This window comes from Dermacentor silvarum, chromosome 1, assembly GCF_013339745.2.
Source record: "Dermacentor silvarum isolate Dsil-2018 chromosome 1, BIME_Dsil_1.4, whole genome shotgun sequence".
NCBI lineage: Eukaryota > Metazoa > Arthropoda > Arachnida > Ixodida > Ixodidae > Dermacentor > Dermacentor silvarum.
Window position 1 is genome coordinate 443,028,850 of NC_051154.1, and position 18,586 is coordinate 443,047,435.

The 18,586-nt window shown below is 47.1% G+C and overlaps 1 protein-coding gene across 1 annotated transcript in view; it reads right to left on the reverse strand.

Annotated features, from left to right (window-relative positions):
* Nucleotides 1-18,586, reverse strand: part of LOC125944163 (O-acyltransferase like protein-like) — a 124,626-nt gene that overhangs the window by 30,629 nt on the left and 75,411 nt on the right. Inside the window, exons 10-12 of the mRNA XM_049664374.1 lie at nt 9,986-10,065; nt 6,628-6,747; nt 628-748 (exon numbers count right to left, since the gene is read on the reverse strand). Of these exons, the coding sequence (XP_049520331.1) occupies nt 628-748; nt 6,628-6,747; nt 9,986-10,065 (321 nt within the window). The remainder of the gene's footprint in view (nt 1-627; nt 749-6,627; nt 6,748-9,985; nt 10,066-18,586) is intronic.

The following is an 18,586-nucleotide window of genomic DNA, read 5'->3' on the forward strand; positions in this document are numbered from 1 at the left end:
CATTTGTAACGTTGGTTTACTTATTTGAAATACTCCTCTCGCGTCCGTACCAGGTGTCATATGCGGTTCTAACGGTGAGAGCAAGTGCTATTTTCAGTGTAGCGTATACAGTCTTGTAGCGCGGCTGAGTATGCATTTGACTTGACATGTCGCAAACATTTTTACCGCGTGCTCAGTGTGACTGGTGTTTATTTTTCGTTTCTTTGTGGCCGTTGAGCCCCATCGCATTCAATACAACGCACTCTAACCACTGTATCGCTGTTTAGTATTGCTAATGTTACCACGGTTACTACAATTACGATTACGTTACTACGTTATTACTACGTTACCACGATTACATTAAATTTGATTTGTGTACACTCGCTTGGCGGTGGGGAACGACTGCTCCAAGGACTGATCCATCACCAGAAAGAAACTGTCCATATATGGGAACGTTCTTTAGTAGAGAATGTCCCTGTGCGCAAACGTTAAACATATATCCCAAGATTATTTGATATACACACATCACAGTTGTTTTTACTACATTCCTGAAAACAAAGTGTGCATACGCTAAGTACAGTCTTGTCGTATACAAGCATGACCTGTTTCTTTCCTAGTAAGTGACTGTTTGCAAATGTATCTGCTCACCTTTGAAATCTTTTCGTTCTTGAACTTTTCAACCACGTAGAACGTAATGCAACCGCCAAAGAAGCAGGCGGCGTGGTATGTAGGAAGCATGTAGACGTTGGTCAACATATTCAAGTAGTCACTGCGAACGAGTCCACAAATCAGGCATGAGACATTGAATAAAAACACCTGCCAACCTTTCATGCTGTTACTGCCGAGCGGAATTCGTGACGGCATGAATAGACGGTAGAACATAGAAGCCATGAGTATATTGCTACGGCATTGAGAAGATAGGCCACGAGATCTGTTTGTGGGGTGTCAATTTTAGCCATCTGTTGCATCTTGAAAAGCAACTAAGTCGACCCCTTTCACCAACTATATAGAGTGCCGCATAAGCTCAATCGACAAATGCACATGTTGGACGAGTCGCCGGGCTTCTGACACCAATGGGCAGGCCGATGCGTGTATCAGTGTCTGACCGTGAGTAAATGACCCTATCCTAACGAGTTTTGTTGGTGTAAACTAGAAGTTTAGATTATTTCGGATGTTAAGACGACGGCGGTAGGCGTCGAGACGTCGTGGGCCAGCGGTCAAACTTCGCTCCGATATCTCTAAGTCCAGGACATGTTCGAGCGTTGCGTAATAGCACTTTTTTTATTCACACGTTTTTTTACCATATCAGGAAGTTTACGCTGAGAAAAATCTGAGGCCGGAATTATGAAACACTCCTTTCCTTACAAAGGACGTCTTACAGGCTGTAAGGTGACCTGGCGTCAATTCTGGAACGTCCCTTACTAACGGGCACTAAGTTAGGGCCTCCTTGGTGCTCCCTCGCGCTTAGGGAGCCGGCTTGCTACCTTCATGCTTCCTAACCGCGCTCCTCTACCTGAACGTATGCTTCTCCGCAGGACTTTGCATGCGGTACGCTCGGCTTGGATAGGTGCCGTGCGCAGCCAATGCCGCGTTAGCCAGCGGCCGTGTATTGACTTCCAGTTTGGTTCCGCAGACTGCGCTTTGTGCCATTTCTTTTGTGATTCTGTTTTATTGCGATAGCAATTATATGGACACTGTGATGAGCAGGTTCTTTTGTGTTAATGTTTTCTCGCGGTTCTCTGAGGCGGAGCCTCCCAGAACCTAATCGAGGACAAAGCCGTTTGTTGTGAAACACACAAACTTTTAATGAAACTAGAAACGAAAATTAACCCATAAAAACAAACACACAAAGATAACATGAAAACATGTAGCTAGAACGCTCATGATATGAGGCAAGTTCGGGCAGGCTGCGGGTGTGCGTATGCACTACAGTCTTGACGCGGCGAAGCGGAGACGGGACGACGAGATAAGCGTTGTTGATCTCACCAAAAGACGTTGTGTCGGAACGTCGTACAGGCTGCCAGAGCGTGGCAGCTCTGGCTCGGAGGGAGAAGACAGGCGGCTCGGCAGCACGAGCCGACGCTGGTGGCGTTCTGGTCGGGCAGCTGATCGTGGCACTCGGGCTCGTAGCCCGACAGCTCAGGTTCTGCCCACGGACGCAGACGCTCACCGGCCTCGGGCAGCAGCAGTTGATTATCGGGCAGGGTGGCGATGCCCGGGAAGGCAGGCGGCTTGGCAGCAGGCGTTGACGGCGGCGGCGTCCTGGCCGGGCAGCTGGTCGTGGAGCTCGGGCCCGTAGCCCGACTGCTCTCGTTCTGCCCACGGGCGCAGACGCTCGCCGGCCTCGGGCAGCAGTTCTCGAATGGATGGAGTGGCGGCGCCCAGGAATGGGTTGGCAGGAGGCCCCGGCCGGGTGAAGTCCTGGTGGCTCGGGTCCGGAACCCGACGGCCGTCTTCAACTCCCGATCCGGTGGCCGACCTTGTCCTGGTGCCGCTTCTGGAACTCCTCCCCCTACTGCCAGCGCGGCTCCTTTTTCTGCTGCTCTGGTCGATTCGTCGACTTCTCATTGGCTGCTCGAGGCTCCGTGTTCTTTTGTGATTGGGTTCGCTTTCTTTTGGTGTTTTTCTTGTGCCGCGTGTTCACGCGCCGGGCGGTCTTCGGCGTCGTCGTTTTCGGCGCGGCGCGGTAGAGCGGCGCGCGCTCTCCTTGTCGTCCGCTTGTTTGAAATGCACCGCACCTTGTCGCACACCACAAATATCACCGTCGCGCATCACCGCACCGTGTCGCGCACTACTCATCACAGACACTTCAACGGGATTTTTGCCGTCGGCGTCGTCGTCGCCGTCGCCGTCAGGTTCCGTATAGATTACAAGGGCGATAAAATCATCGCCGCGCGCCGTACGAGTAAAAGCGCGCGGGGGACGCGCGCTATCACGGAGAGCCAACGCACGGCGGAAAGCAAACGCGATTGTCGCCCAAAAGGCCGTGGGGGTATGGGGGGGGGGGGGAGGGAGGCCGGGCGACGCTGTGCTACGGCACCAAATGTTTATCTTGCAACCCAGCGCAAGGAGAACTGGCAGCGCGGTCTCCCACGCGAAAGCAAAAAAAAAAAAAAAAAAGCGGGGAGGCAGCGCGGGAAGGACGGGGGGAGAAGCTTCTACTCTGCCAACAAATACGCTTGCACTGGCTGCACCGCCTCTTTATCTCCACCACGGCCGGGCTCGACTGGCGCGCGCACTCGCTTCTTATGAAGCGAGCGAGCGCGCGCGCCAGTCGAGCCCGGCCGTGTCTCCACACGGCTCTGACCTTCGGTTTCTCTGGAAAGGGACAACTGGCTGTGTAGCTAGGCAGGTACTTAAGCTGCCCAAGGATAAGGGAGGACTCGCAATTCCCGACTTGGGCATCGTAGCTGCTGCACTGCACGTCAGGTGGACCCAGGTTGCCCTTAGCTCAGATATGCTCCTGACTCGAAGCTTTACTTCCTTCTTCCTTAGCACTAGACTCCGTTTGTTTTCCCAGAGCACATTCTCTCACTGTGTGCCTCGCTCAGGAACCCCGTCCCCATTCTATGCGAAGGCTGCCAATTCATTGGCACGCCTTCGCAAGGTCCATTCCGACATCGACGTAATTTCCACTCCGCTCCAAGAATTAGTTGATATCCTTACCCCCGGTCTCCCCCCGCATTGCCAAAGGTATGACCTGTCTTTTCATAGGCCAAGTTGGAAGCTCATTACGGCAAGCTTCCTTGACGCCAGGCGAGCTACATTCATGTACCGCCTGGCGCGAGGCTGTTTGCCGATTAGCTTCCGACCCTTCACAGCCATCCCGGCTCGTGGAGTGTGCCCCTTTTGTCGCGGTCGAGAAGATACAGTTCACATCTTTTCGCAGTGTTTACTTTCTGCTGCTCTCCTCCAACGGATAGCTAGTTTGTTTAGTCTCCCAGGCGTTCCATTTCAGACAGTCCGTTTCTTGCACCCTTTGCCTAGCCAGGCGATCAACCAGTTCGTGCTTCTTCTTGTCGAGTGCTCATACCAAGTTTGGTTAGCACGCTGTGACGCGGTTTTCGGGGGAGCGGCGCCGGGCCTTCACGAAGTGCTTGGAAAAGCACGGAAGGAAGTCTGGTTCCATCTCACCCGGGAGCTTCATCACCTAGGCGAGAAGTTTCTCGAAGTGTGGGCTCGCCCAGCTGTGATTTTTGAAGAGTCAGGTGGAAAGCTTTCCATTAAGTTATGATGCATGCTTCTAAGGTCACTCGACTGGACAGCATGCACCAGTCGATCCACGTGTTTCCGTTCGCCTCAGTGGAACACAGAGCTGGAACCGGTGCTGGCGCAACAGAGTGCGCTGAGCCGCGGACGGCTTCTGTTGTCTCCATGGTTGTTTGCCTTGACCCCTTTTACGTCGAGGCAATCCAGGGATCTGATGGGCTTGTGTCCCTGACGACCGACATGGCTGTTTGTGTGAAGCGTGAAATAGCACGGTGTGCGCCGCTCCACAGCGGCCCCCTTGTCCGGGAAGGACCGTTGGCCCAAATCAAAGCCCCCCACCCAGTCAGCCCGGGTAGGGGGGGGGGGTGCCGGGGTCAATGTACCGAATGATGCTGGGTTGTTGAGTACATGAACGCTCTGGGGCGTGGTACCTACGGGTGCCAAGTCCCCTTCCCATCTGACAACGGCACCTTTATGCGCTGTCCATTCGCCGCTCAGTTTCCGTTGAAGCGATAGACCGCACGATTCTTCGCCCGCTGCAGCGGCCGCGCCAGCGTTTTGACAGTCGTTGTCTGCGGTCATTCAGTGTGATCTACTCATGTTTGCTTGTGCGCGATGACACCACGCTTGTCAATTCAGTTACAAAGCGAATGTGTTCAAGGTTATGCGGCCGATAAAACTACTCTACTATCCCTACTCCGAATAGCTCTCTACCAATTTGCTATCGCAATTGATGCTTCGCCTTTCGGGCGAAACTGCGACATTTTTTTCGTGAAAAGCGAGTGGCGCGAATGATGGTCTCGCGATATTTATCCGAAGACGATAGCTTCGGAAGCTATGCAATGTTTCTTCGACGTACAAATGAAGTTCTTTACGGGACTGTGTACAAGCCTCCGCCGTTGACTCCTGTCCGGCATGTGATTGACAGGCAGTATCCACTGGAACACTACAACGAAGTGGAATTTCTAGCCCGGTATCGTTTTTCCAAGCGAGCTGCTACAGCCATACTGGCAGAGCTGGAACTGCATTTTAACACTGAGAACAGAGGAGCGCCGCTGCCTGCACTGTTCAAGGTCCTCATCGTACTGCGTTTTTCCGTAACGGGTGCCATGCAAAGTGTTGTAGGCGACCTTGTGTGTGTATCCCAACCCTTTATATGCCGATGCATTTCAGATAAGACACAGCTGATATGCCTACGTCTGTGTCCTAAGTATGTTCGGCTGCCAAACGCCAGTGAAGCGAGCTCAGTCATGACTAGGTTCTATGCCATTGGAAGATTCCCCGGGATTACTGGGTGCATAGATTGTACTCATATACCCATTAAAAGCTCCGGTGTGGACGCTCGCAGAAGAGACGAAGAAAGAACGCGCCGCACGCCTCGAGAAGCGTCGTAAGTACGAAGTGGTCAGGTGAGTGGATTCAGCTGAGGATAGCAACCGAAACGTGTTCAAGTCACTGAACGACAACCCCTTATCCTCCCGCCTCACCGACCATCGGGCCGTCTTTGTGGCAATTGAGAAACAACAAGATGAAGACTTTCACAATAAATACGTTACACTTTAAAAATGTCTAGTCTTTATTGTAGCTATAACTTAACGAGAGGTAACAACTAAACCTAAACATTCAGACGTACGAAGCTAAACGATAAAGATGTAACCGCAGAGTGAACCAAGCTAAACAATAAGATTAACCGTACCTCTCGCTACGCACACCCAGACATAACTGAGTTAAGCCACAACCAATTTTCTTCCTCCGTGAAATAAGTTTTGCCCGGCTTGGCAAATACACACACACACACACACACACACGCCCGAAACCAAACGCTGGCCAAAAAAAGAGAAAAACAAAGTGACGCCTGACCATCCGAACTGTCAGATGCTGCCAAAGTTGCTAGATTGAGCTTGCTTTCCTGCCATGTTCATCATTTTTTAGATATTTTTACGTTATAAACGAAAGAAATGGAATTTATACCCTGGTATAGAAGTAGAAATGCAATTCGAACAGCGAAGAAAGTTTACTTTGGCAATTCATTACAAATATTTTGCATTTTTCGTAAGCAATCTCGAAACCAGAAGCCTGTAACGTTGAACTTCCTTTGGTGAGGTGCTCCTTCCGCAGGGAAGGTGAAAGGAAGCTTTTGGAATTCGCGATGGCCTTCTGAGGGCGCCTAACGTTTAGGTAGCATGGACTCCTTGCGTAAGGTAGGGAAACGGTCTAAGGTTAGGAGCATTTCTGAATCCGAGCCTTAGACATTCGGAAAAGTGGTGGGGATCTGTGAGAGGCCCGAGTGTCGGTGAAAGCTCGGTGGAAACGAGTTCTAACTGCCTATATGTATAAGCATTTCATGCGGAATAAAATTCACACATATTTGTAAAATAACAGCAACATCGCCACGCCACTATTTCAGCACGTTAGCGATGCAAGGGGAAATGTACTCACTCGTACGTCTCTGTCAGCTGAACGATAACTGGCGAGTACCTACTGCCGTGCATCTGCCATGCAGTGAAGGAGCTACATGCGATTGACAGCACTGCCAGTGCGCCTATGATTGCACGTGTTCTGGTGGACAAAAAAGAGATCGAAAAAAATAGGAGGAAATCACATTCAAGCACATACGAGCCAAGAAATTTAGATAACCGGCCATAAACACATGCAACCAATCAATGACCCCACGAAAGGTAGAATCTTCGAGTAATCAATTCTGACAAATATGAAATACATGGCTGTGCTACAATATTCGTATGCGTCATCAACCATACGGTAAAATATTGTGCCATTAGCGCTGAGGAATGTACTAGAGCAGAGCTGTGTGTGTTTCGAAGTGACGCAATTTAGCAACGTTGCGATGGAAACTCTTGAAGTGAAATGCGCTCTCATTAGAAATAAGGAAACCGCTGATAGAAAATGTGTGTGTGTAAAGGTACGCTAGAAGGTGCATTGAAACATGCTACTGAACTACAAGAACGTGCTTAAGGACAAACACGACTAGTACGTGGACAAGCACGATTTACGCTTCTCCACATGTCGTGCGTATTCTTTGCGTGTTTTTTTAAATGTTTGTTTTGTTCAGTTGCACGTTTCAATTCAATACGCACAACGAATCAGCTCAAACCTCAGCCCTTCTAGTACGCTAGAACGTATGCAAAATACGTTAAACTGCTCAACCACTTCACCGCAACACGCATATATAGCGGCCCATCATGGATGCCACTGATCGCGCGTTTTACGGGTCTTCCTAACATTAAAGGTTTTAAAGAGCTTGTAAAAGGCAGTAATGATTGATAAAGTTGGTATCTGCACCTGTTACTACCTTCATACTAACCTTTCTTTTTCCTTAGTTATCTTTAAAAAAACGCTAGTGTCACAGAACGCCAGGTGCTGAGAGGCAGGTAAGCGGAAAAGGCAATATCTCCCCTTGTAATGTGGGCCCTATCGCAGAACTGTTATTTTTCCTTCAGTACCAAGCACTTGCCAAGTACCCCCCTTTTCGTAGAACCGGCGCATCAGATGTGAACAGCGATCACCACTTTTTCTTTTTCGCTTAATTTGTGGTAGCTCCTCTAAACCAATCTAATCGCCTGTGGGTTCTTCTAGACAGCAGATGGCTTGACTCGCTTAGATTTCCTCACGAGGCTCAGTCATGTGGATAAGGCCCCTGACACACAAGCGAGCTAGAGTCGTTTGAAGTAAACATCTTTCTGTTGGGCTGAAGGACCCCTTACGAAACGGAGTTTGGCCACTGGCATACGGTTCAGTGCTGTCTCCTTTTTATATTTTCAGTAAGTGTCATAGCAAAACCAATGACACTGTTTCTTTAAACTGAAAGTGACAGAACATTATCAAATATTATATCGATCAGACCAACGCAAAGTAAAAAGAAAAAAAAAATTTGTCTCCAATGCATGCTGTAAAGCTGGTTGGACAGCGAAGGTGTAAACAGCATCTAGAACGATGATCCATTGCCGCGTAGCTTGAAAAGATTCACGTGGCTACATTCGCACGTACTTTTCCGAATTATTAACCTAACACTTTTCAGCGGCCTGTGACTTGGCTAGCGCCGCTACTTCGTGCACCTACAAAAAGTGGACCAGAGACAAGAGAAATGCACTTCACACTTTTGCCGCGCCTCGTGTGCACGCTGCTCTTCAGGAGTCCTCACTACACGTAGCCTTCCCATAGCACTGTCACAACACAAATCAGTTGCTAGGCGTATTCTTCTATCATATACGAACGTGTAGCTACGTCACTCCCTGCTTCGTATGCTACAGTTACCGATTCCCGGAAAATTCAGCTTATGCAACCGTAATATTTACGGGGAAACGCTTGCGGCGAACGCTATGCGCAAAGGCGAGCTTTCTGGTTTTTTTTTGTTCTTTTTTCCCCCGCATGGCCAGCGCCATGTGTTGTTGCTGCAATAAACCCAGCGGCGCACGTGGTGAGCCCCTCCGGAGTGTTTGCCTACGGACACGACAGACCCATTTGGAGGTAGATCTATACAGCTAAGCTGTAAAACAGGGTCAACTTATTTTAGTTCTGTCTTGTCGCAGCATTAGACGGTCTTTAGGTGAGCATCGCTTACGTTACGCTCCGATCACATTTCACTTGTTCTAGAATTGCGTAACTGCTGTTGATTGCACATTTCTATAAATGCGGCCCTTAGACGCTAATGGCGCGCAGTCAGTTTGGCTGCAAAGGCTCAATCGGCTCTACAGCGGAGCGAGGACAGCGTTTTGTTCAAACTATTCCGCCTTCAAGTGCCCGAAGAAGCCTCGTGCAAGCGACCATAAGCGTTCCCGTTTTGCAGCTGTGTGTAAGTTGTTAGGATACGCTGGTCTGAGCGAATAGTAAACGTTCAGTTACAAAAGTATACGTTGCTCCCTCTCCCTCCCCCCGCCCCCATTCACTGACAAAACAAAAACGATTCGAATCATGCTGCCCTGCGTAAACCCCACGTGAACAAAGCTATTGATTTACGAAGCTCTCAAAGGTAAATGTGATGCGACAGAGGGGATGACAATTGGGGCAATTAATGGCTAAGATGATTTGAGAGAATCGCTGCACCATAGGTTGACTGCCAGACAAATTTTGTCACCGCACCGTATAAAATTGTTCTTCCAAGCACTAAAATTGTTCATATGGCACAATTGTATTTTTTCTAGTTTTCTGTTGTCGAAGAGCTGCACACGAGGTTACCCCTTCAAGCCCATGAAGATGTTTGATTAAGTACATTTCCCCAAGAGACCCTCGCAACAAAGTAGAGGCTCCTTAGTTGTCACACCGCGTTGATGCCTTCGCGGTAAACGTTTGTTATAGTTCAAAGGCCTGTGGATCGCCCGTGTGTCAGAGGTATTCGACGCTATCAGCTTTCATGCGGCGCAGTTTGTAATAACCAAGTTATCACTAGCTGTGTTCACCAAGGAGCCTGCGACATCCCGGCGCATTCGTTACTGTCCCAAATGAAAACCTAGACTGGTCGCATTAAAGTAATGTAGAATAAATGATTCCTTGTGCACTGAAGTAAAGGAAAGTACGTATTGAACCATAAATACTAGTTAACAGCTACGCAAATCAGTATAGTCGTGATTTTTGCACAACTACACAAGCTTTTGTGTCATTGTTGCTTCAAGAGAACGAAAAAAAAAAACGACGTTCAGGTCAAACGGATGTTGTTCCGGCAGTTGAAAAAAAAAGCCATTCCGGTTATCATATAACGCAGTGTGATAGTACGAAACTGACAAAACAAGCTCATCGGTGATTTTATGGTGCCACCGAACGTTTCCACCAGAATAGGCCTTACCCAGCCAGCTGGTAAACAAGGAGAGCCGCAAGAAAGAGCTGGTAGTCTGCCGAGATGTACCAGGTATAGGCGTTGATTCCCTGCAAATACCATAGGCATTATACGATGTTTTAGAGACCAACGAGATGAGCGTCAACGTTTATGAAACAAACGCAAAACCTAGCAGGTCATCTCATTCGGGTGTTTTCTAAAAGAGACGCAGATGGAAACTTCGAGGGATATACAGAAAAAAAAGAAAAAAGTTATGCAAATGTTTGTAACCAGACAAAAGAACCTTGAAGGTTTCCAAATGATTCCACAATTATCGTGTAGCGTAGGTCAGCACAATGTGACATTTGTGTTTCCGGACGCCTATTCCCAATTGGGTGCAATGTTTTTGCCGGGAACTGATATTCGTGCTTGTGTAGTGATGCGTTGCGCGAGTCACGAACCTTCGCTGCTCTCAAAGAAATAAGGTATGGGGCGCAGTATTGCAGCAAACTTATCTATACCAAGTACGGCCTAAAAGCGGTTCTCAGAAACGTGCAGCTTAAAGTATATGTAGTGTAGAGCGCGAGATTTAAGGTACATAAAACACCGGTTAGAGACAACTGCATGTGTGTGTGCATTACGAGATGAGTTGGCCATTGCGTCTCGTGCTTTTTGCGACACGATTGCCGCGTTCGAAGGCTCCCTTTTATCACAGACCCCGCCCTTTACGTCAGGCCTACCTCAGTCGACGCAAACGTGCAAAACTGCAAAACGAAAGCGTCCCTTAAAGCCTTGGGCACATAGAGCAAACATTTATGACCAACTTTGCTAGTCAGAAAAAGAAGTAGCGACATGACACAGAATGTTTGCTGGCTCGCGCTACATGGAGAGAAAAAGAGGCGAACGTCGCCACGCGTTCGCTGCTTCGTAATCAATGTGGCAAGAAGGCGTAAAACATTTTAATATCCACGCACTGGACAAAGTAGTAGTTTTTGGTGTTGCTTATTGTTTGATAATATACAAATACCTTCCCATTGGCTCATACGTATATTATTGCCCACATACTTCTTATTGCGATTGTTCGACGTAAGCCAGCGAAAAAAAAAAATAAAACCATACGCTGGCAGCCTTATAGCCCTGCTAGTCTTCCCGCTTCCAGCAATTCTTTTGAATGAAAGAGATAAATAAAAAGAGATAAAAGAGTTACAGAAAACAAGGTGGAATAAACAAGCAAATTAAGAAAATCTGCGCCTCTCACATGGGAGGCGAAAACAAGCCACTGCACTAAAAACTAGGACGAGATGGTGGCTCCGGAGCAGAGATATTATCACGCTGTCGGACCCGTTCAATAATTTTGGTAAATCTATGCCGCATTTCGGGCTTGTTAAGACGTCTTTACTTTGTTATTTCTGGCAAATCATCAGTACTCGCCTCTATGACATAATTGGAACCCACGGTCTCTGCTCAAAACGTCTTTCTTAACAAAACTTGGGGTAATCGTCGTATTGACAATGGAAGTTGAAGAGAAGTACGGCGTCATAAACCGCGTAAATACGTACTTTGATACGCAACTGCAAGCTTTGTGCTTGCCTGTTGGCTGAATAGTGTTGAAGCTTGCATACGTAACATGGCCGCATCTCTTTTTACACTTGCGAGGAAGCAGGATATTTCCTATCTAGCGGCTGCAGCACGCCACTCATCGCCATGTTTTCTTCTTTATTTCCGACACTACATTTAAACAGAGCTGCAGCGGTCCATCAGAAGGCCAGACGTTCCCTAAATGCGATAATGCACGCCATACGACTTGTGTAAAAAGGCGCTAATCATGAATTTGTGCTTGTGTCTACTTGCAACTTGTTCGCCGTTACTAGCAGGCGAACTGGAATCCAAAGCATGATGGTAGCAGCAATTCTGAACTTGTGGCGTTATTGGAGGGCAACTTATGCCTATTGCCTCATGACAGTTGTAAGGTGCAAAGACGCGTTTAGGGTGTCCGCTTGTCCGTACTATAGTGTGCGGTGGCCGAAATTACGAACAAAATTGATAGCATTATGTATGCTGACAGGACTTTGCTGCATTAAAAATGCTCATAGCAGCCTGCTTCCCAAGCAATCCTAACCTTTTTCTGTATTGCCTGTGTTTTCCCTGCGGCTGTGATGGAAACCGAAAGCAGGGAGAGCGTACGCATTGACGTGCTGGTGTGCCCTGGCCGAGGCCCTTGTAGTCAACCATATACGGCGATGTGGCCACTATAGTTGATGAACTGAGCAAGTTCGCTGATGATAACACGTGGTCGTATCTACCTAGTCATTTTAAAGCGAATAGCTTTCTTCTGCTTTTCGCCCGTTTCTGTGGTGTTCTGCGGTCGGACTTTTTCCGCCAATGCAAAGACTGCAACCGAGTTTTAGGGTGCGTTTGTTGCCAAACGCCAACTAGCTCTTTGATTTCCTTGTGAATGTTAAACAGAGCTAAAAAAATTCACCAACGATTACGATGCTCTCTAATGCTAAATTTGAGGGCAGCTCTATAGGTGTTTTCATTTCGTGATATATTGACTGGCGTGGACAATCTATTTCGTGCGGTACATTGCAAACAAAGCGAAGTGTGGTGCGACTGCCTCACTAATCGGAATGTTGCGAGAGGTAGCGCGTGGGTGACGCGTGGTCGCGATTCACAGCAGCAACCGCAGACAATCCTCCGCTCCTGCATCGCTTTGTTTCCATACATGGGGCGATATAACGTAAAATGATTCCAAACTGTTTTGATTCCAAACTCCGAACGTCAAATTTACGTAACCACCGACGCAAGCATCGGGCGGTGACCCGCAGCGTTGTCTGAACAACCCAAACACTTTCCTCGTTTATAGGAGGTCACCTTTGTTCGCTTTCAAAACCAATAACATTGCCTAAACTCAGCAGCTTTTCTTATCTAATTGGCTGACAAGAGGCGAGGAGCACGCTCTGGTGGAGAGGGTTTCGATGGGGCCGAGCCAGCACAGTGAAAATAGATAACCGGATGAAGAGGGTGGTGCCGGCTTCTCCGATTTGTCCGCTTCGCCTTACATAGCTTGCGGTGGCTGGTCGAAAATCGCGGCGGCGTGCAACGGAAAGATAAGAATGCCGCTAAAGCGGATCCTCAGCAAGGAAGAGTTGGCAGAGCGATGTCGTATGCATGCCGAAAGGGCTCGAAAACGTTTTACTGCCACACAAGAAGATTTATCATGCGCAAATAAATACATGCTCACCGGCAGGTGCGAGTAGCAAGGGCCTGAGCGATCCGCGAGCAGCCATCTTCTATTCCTTTCGGAACGGGGCAGTCTGTGGCTATTAAGAAAAATTCTCAGTTTTGTTCGGCATATTAATGCATTTTTTTCGCATACACGTCACTTTGTCGTGGTGGGTTTCTCCGGTTCTGTGACGTCGCGTGAGAGACAGGCAAAGTGGGCGTAGCCAGAAAGCATTGGACCAATAGCAGAAGGCTAATGGTGAAAAGCCGTCGAATCAGGAATGATTATTTTTCTTTTGTGCGGGTTAATCATGCATAATCAGTGTGTACACGTTATATCGAATGGGGTGCTATTGCGGTTTTCGTGACCTCGCGTGACAGACAGCCAAAGTTGGGAGTGGCCCGAAAATGTTTTGACCAATCGTGGAGGCTGATTGCGAAAATTGGAATCAAAACAGCTTGGAATCATTTTACGTTATAGCGCCCATGGTATCAGAAGCACTCGCCGCATGCCGTCGGTGAACAGACGACGGCACTTGGTAGTCTACATGTCGCGTGCCTCCGTGTTTTAGGGTGGTGACAGCTGGGTCCAAGGTTGCCTAACGGCGGCTGTAGTCACCGCCAAACTAGAAGGGCCGCCATCTTGGTCCCCAGCGTATGCCCAGCCTGCTTTGAGATGTACGCGCGTTTAGAGAATATCGACAAAGCAGCTTTTCAAAAGCATCTTCCTGCTGAGCACGATTGATATTGCAGGATCGATCGTTTACTGTGGCATTCACGTCTTCGGAAAGGGCTATTCGTAGAAGTACGTGTTGTTTCACGCCCGTTATAGAGCTCGATGTGGCGCAAATCCAGTGTCATCTCGTTTCTCATATTCAGAATGTTGCTAAGGCTTAATTAACTTTTCCCAGGTGAGTTCGTGCGACAGACAGAAAAACATCTGAGCATTATCTACTAATCTGTAAGCATTCTTACGCCGCTTCTCTGTTTCATCAAAATTACGTTTCCTTGGTAGTATTGAAGTAACGCGTCTCACTTTTATCTCACTATTCTTCGACGTCGTTTTTGACACAGAAAACTTCTTTTTCTTTTCTTTTTTGAGTTAATCGCGTGAGGACGCTGGATCAAAATAGATCTTCGCAATTTTTTCGTTCATTTTATTTGTTAAATTTTGGTATAATTTTTTCGTTATTTAATCGCGCGAAGACGCTGGATTAAATTGACCTTCATGATTTCGTTAGTTCATTTTCACTTTTCTTATTATATATATATATATATATATATATATATATAAATTGTTCCTAATAGATTCTAAAGCTACCAGTGTTCTACATTTACGCAATTATAACGACTAATTGTGCTAACTTTGCCAATTACGCATTTTGTGCAGATGCAAGGCGTTACGGAGATTTTGCTGGGGTACCCCGCAAAGAATGCTTACACATTAAAATTATCGCTGGAGCAGTACCATTCTCGAAATAAGAAAAATGGTGCATGCAAACAAGACCAAAACTGCGCTACACCCCGAGTCAATCCCCTGAAGCTCTATACAGAAACTGGTGAACTGAACGTTCCCAATGTATCAATTTAACACGTAGCTATGCATTTATTGAAAAATATTATCGAGGTTGCTGTTGTGACACAAAATAGCGCATGTATGGCTCAAGAGCCGAGTTGGCATAGTCGCAAGCGCCCTTTTATTTACACGCATTTTAGTGGGGAAGACTGACACAATTCACGCCAAGTTACTTTATTGCATTGCTTGCCTGGCATGCAAAAACCCGCTCGACGAATATCAGAGGTACATGGGAAATCCGACAAGCATACAAACATGTGTACGAATTATGAACAGTAGTATCAGATTTCAAACAGCAATTTGCCCAACAGGGACGCGCGTATAAAAGTAATATTGATCATTTTTATCATTTTTCAATGCATGTACTGAAAAAAAAACCTGAAAACACAGCGGCTGGGAGCCAAATTAAAGCTAAAATGAGCTACACAAGTGCACAATACTGATGCGAACAAATCAAAAATAACCTATTTACGACAAATCAGCTGAGGAATACAGTTTGCTACATTGATCACAGTGGGAAAGCAATCAATGCGATAATACCTGCACCAGTAGTACTTTGAGCATGGACACATACATGAACCGAAATATTGGAGAAAGCAAGCGACATAAGAAAATTACCCCAAGTAAAACACTGAAAATTACATGACATGGTAAAATATTGTACAGAACAAAAACATGTGAGCAACCTGCACTTAGCTATGACTGCTAAAAACCAAGTTAACAAAATGCATGATTTGAATGAAAGCATGCCAGCTTTCTTGGTTTCCGGTACCTTTTACAGGCTGGTAGTGATGAACAGCAAAAAGAAAATATAACAGGAAAATATTTTACAACTATTTTGAATACACGCCTATGTAACGTTAAGCAGAGAAGGCATCAATTTCCCTTGATCATCAATGTGTGGCATTGAAGTTGCGTAGAGTCCTTAACAAACGCACAGTCCTCAACGAGTCAACGAGTCAACACACAGCTTCTCGTACTTATGCCCTGCAGATGTCTTCGCATAAAAAAATTTGGTCACAACTGCAGCACTACTCTGAAGTCTAAGTCAACTGCAGAGCTATTCCAAGTTTGCGGCAGCACAGGTTTTGCTTGATGCCCCGTTTACCCGTTGTGCATGCTGTTGTCGAAGGTAAATCTTCAGTCTTGTTCTTACATAGTATTCGAGAAGCATTTTCTCTACTTTAGGCTTGTGCAAGTCGCAACATCCTAAGTGCATCTTTACAGACTTCTGCAGGGCATTCAAAATGCTTGAAAATGGTTTCTTGAGCTTCATGACTTCATCCATTTCAGCCAAAAGTTTTGAAGTTCTCTTCACAATCTATCAAAATACTCATTACAACCTGGCTTGGCTGAATGAGGTTTGCAGAATTCTTCACATATTCCTTCAGGTGAATGAGGCTGCTGTATTAGACAAAAGAACTGTCAATCAATACTTGTTCACAGCTCTTGCAGCTGTCTATAGACTTCATAATAGACTTGACAAGAAAACTACCCACATAAGCTATGATGTCGCACTCCACAGTCGTGAGATCAATCACAAACAGATTCTCCAACTCTTCAGACTGCTGGCTGGGGTTTTCTGCCAGCTTCTTCAGGCTTGGATCAAGGAGGTCAGCCAAATAACTACTGTCATCAATGTTGTAGCTAGAAGACTGAGGTGTATGCAGAAACTGGCTAACAGAAATGGCCTTCAGTGCGAATTTCACATCTTATGCACTTGGTAAAGGTTTCTTGAGTCTCACTACTGAGAAAACATTTTCAAGGTAATCCTGGATTAACCTACCAGTGAGAAGGTACAGGTATCCGTGCTTCGCCAGGAGCTCCATGACAGGCGCACAACAACAGTTGTCGACACCAAGAGACCGGCTTGAGATGGCTTCCAATGTGCAGTCACTCCCATGTTCATTCGACTGAACGCGGCACATGCAAGCTCCAAGGTTCTGAACGCTTCCTTGTGCTTTGCGAGATCAAAGTGGTTTAATGTGACGATGGGGTGTAGTGATGACATAAAAGTGTACCACTTAAGTCACAAGGTCAAAAAACATTCAATTGCTTCTGCTTCCGGCTTAAAGACGTTTTGCTTGATTAGATACCGAATGGCAGGAAGTGCTTCGCGGAACATTTGCACTGCGATGTTTACTTTCATTTTTGTGAAATGTCCGTTGCTAACGTGAAAGTACGACAGTTTATTAGCAATGTTGAGGTCCATGTTGCTATCATATTCGAGAACAGCCTTAACATGTTCAATGCTTACAGTTCTCCCTGGGATGCCATGCTCCTTTGCCGTCTCTACCACCAGGGTAAAACTGCCTGCATGAAGAAGCTGACCACGAATATTTTTCAAAACGTGAGCAGGATCGGCCATGAAATGTAGCTCCCTGCCATCCAAGTGGGGGTGTGCAATAGAGCAGATAGTGTTGGGCTGCTGAGCACGAGGTCGCGGGATCGAATCCCGGCCACGGCGGCCGCATTTCGATGGGGGCGAAATGCGAAAACACCCGTGTACTTAGATTTAGGTGCACGTTAAAGAACCTCAGGTGGTCCAAATTTCCGGAGTCCCCCACTACGGCGTGGCTCATGATCAGATCGTGGTTTTGGCACGTAAAACTCAATAATTTAATTTAGTTTCTGAGTGTCTGTGGCTTGAAATTCAAGGAGGCGCCACACAGCCCCGTTTGCGCCTTCCATGTCACTCAATTAAGTGAAACACCAGCTCCTTCAAAATCCTTCCGTCAACTTAACGACCAGTAAAGTGGTAAGCGATGACTTGCTTCCATCTTGTGTTTAAACCCCCAACCATACACACAAGGGCATGGTTGGCGACATTCGCGGTTGATTTCAGTAGAATCGTACCTCCAAAAAGACAATCGAGGGAGCGATCATGTTCGATGCCCTGGCTGATCTCCATTTCGTCCATGAAGAGCACACAGCCTTTCTCTTCGATTGTTTCCGCCTTACGTTTTAAAACTTCCAGCCCCTCAGTAAGGATGCCAGGCAGGAAACGAATGTTCTGCATTCTCCAAATCCAGGTTCTGTTTGAAGGCAACGGATATGACAATGACCTGAGAAATTCGTAGCATGTCGTACCGCATGCATGCTTGATTTAGAGAGCTACTTGTGTAGTCTTCTGCGACCACTTGCGAATCCTGGTTTTTGTCGCCAGAGCGTTTGCTTGATCTGCAGCAAGAAATGTTGATGATTTTAATGCATTTAGTTCTTGCTAAGCTAACTTCATTTTCTTGTTTAGACTCCGCACTTTTGACCTGGCTTGCTCATGCAGTCGTAACCAATTTTGTCACTTCCTCTTTAGGTCGCTATTTCATTTCCGGAGCTCACCAGTTTCTCGGTGCAACATCAACAGTGTGGGAGTCGTGCCGCCTCCAAACATAAAGGCAGTTGGCGTGGTTGTTTGACCATGTGGCGAAGCAGTACTGTCTGCGTCATTTGCTACAATGTTGGGACGAAGATGTGGCAGAATGGCTGCTGGTACGCCATCACGGCTGGACTGAGGAGTGCCGTCTGTGTCACTCGCTACATTGTTGGGGGGCACATTTGGTGGAGAGGCGACTCCTAACGCACGATGACACCACCACTCGCGAGTGTTGTCTGTACCATGCGCTGCCTTGTCGAAAGGCCTTTTGGACGGAGCATTGTGGCTAGGAATCTTTACGTCGCCAGGATGTAAAGGCAGCTGAGGAACATCTCGAGATGTGCAAACACGTTTGGTGTCGGACGAATTTGCAGGTGTCAAGGCACAAGTGCGCTTCTTTGGAGACTTCCGGTGTTTTTCAGCGGCTGAAAAAAATTAAGGACGCCAACATCACTAC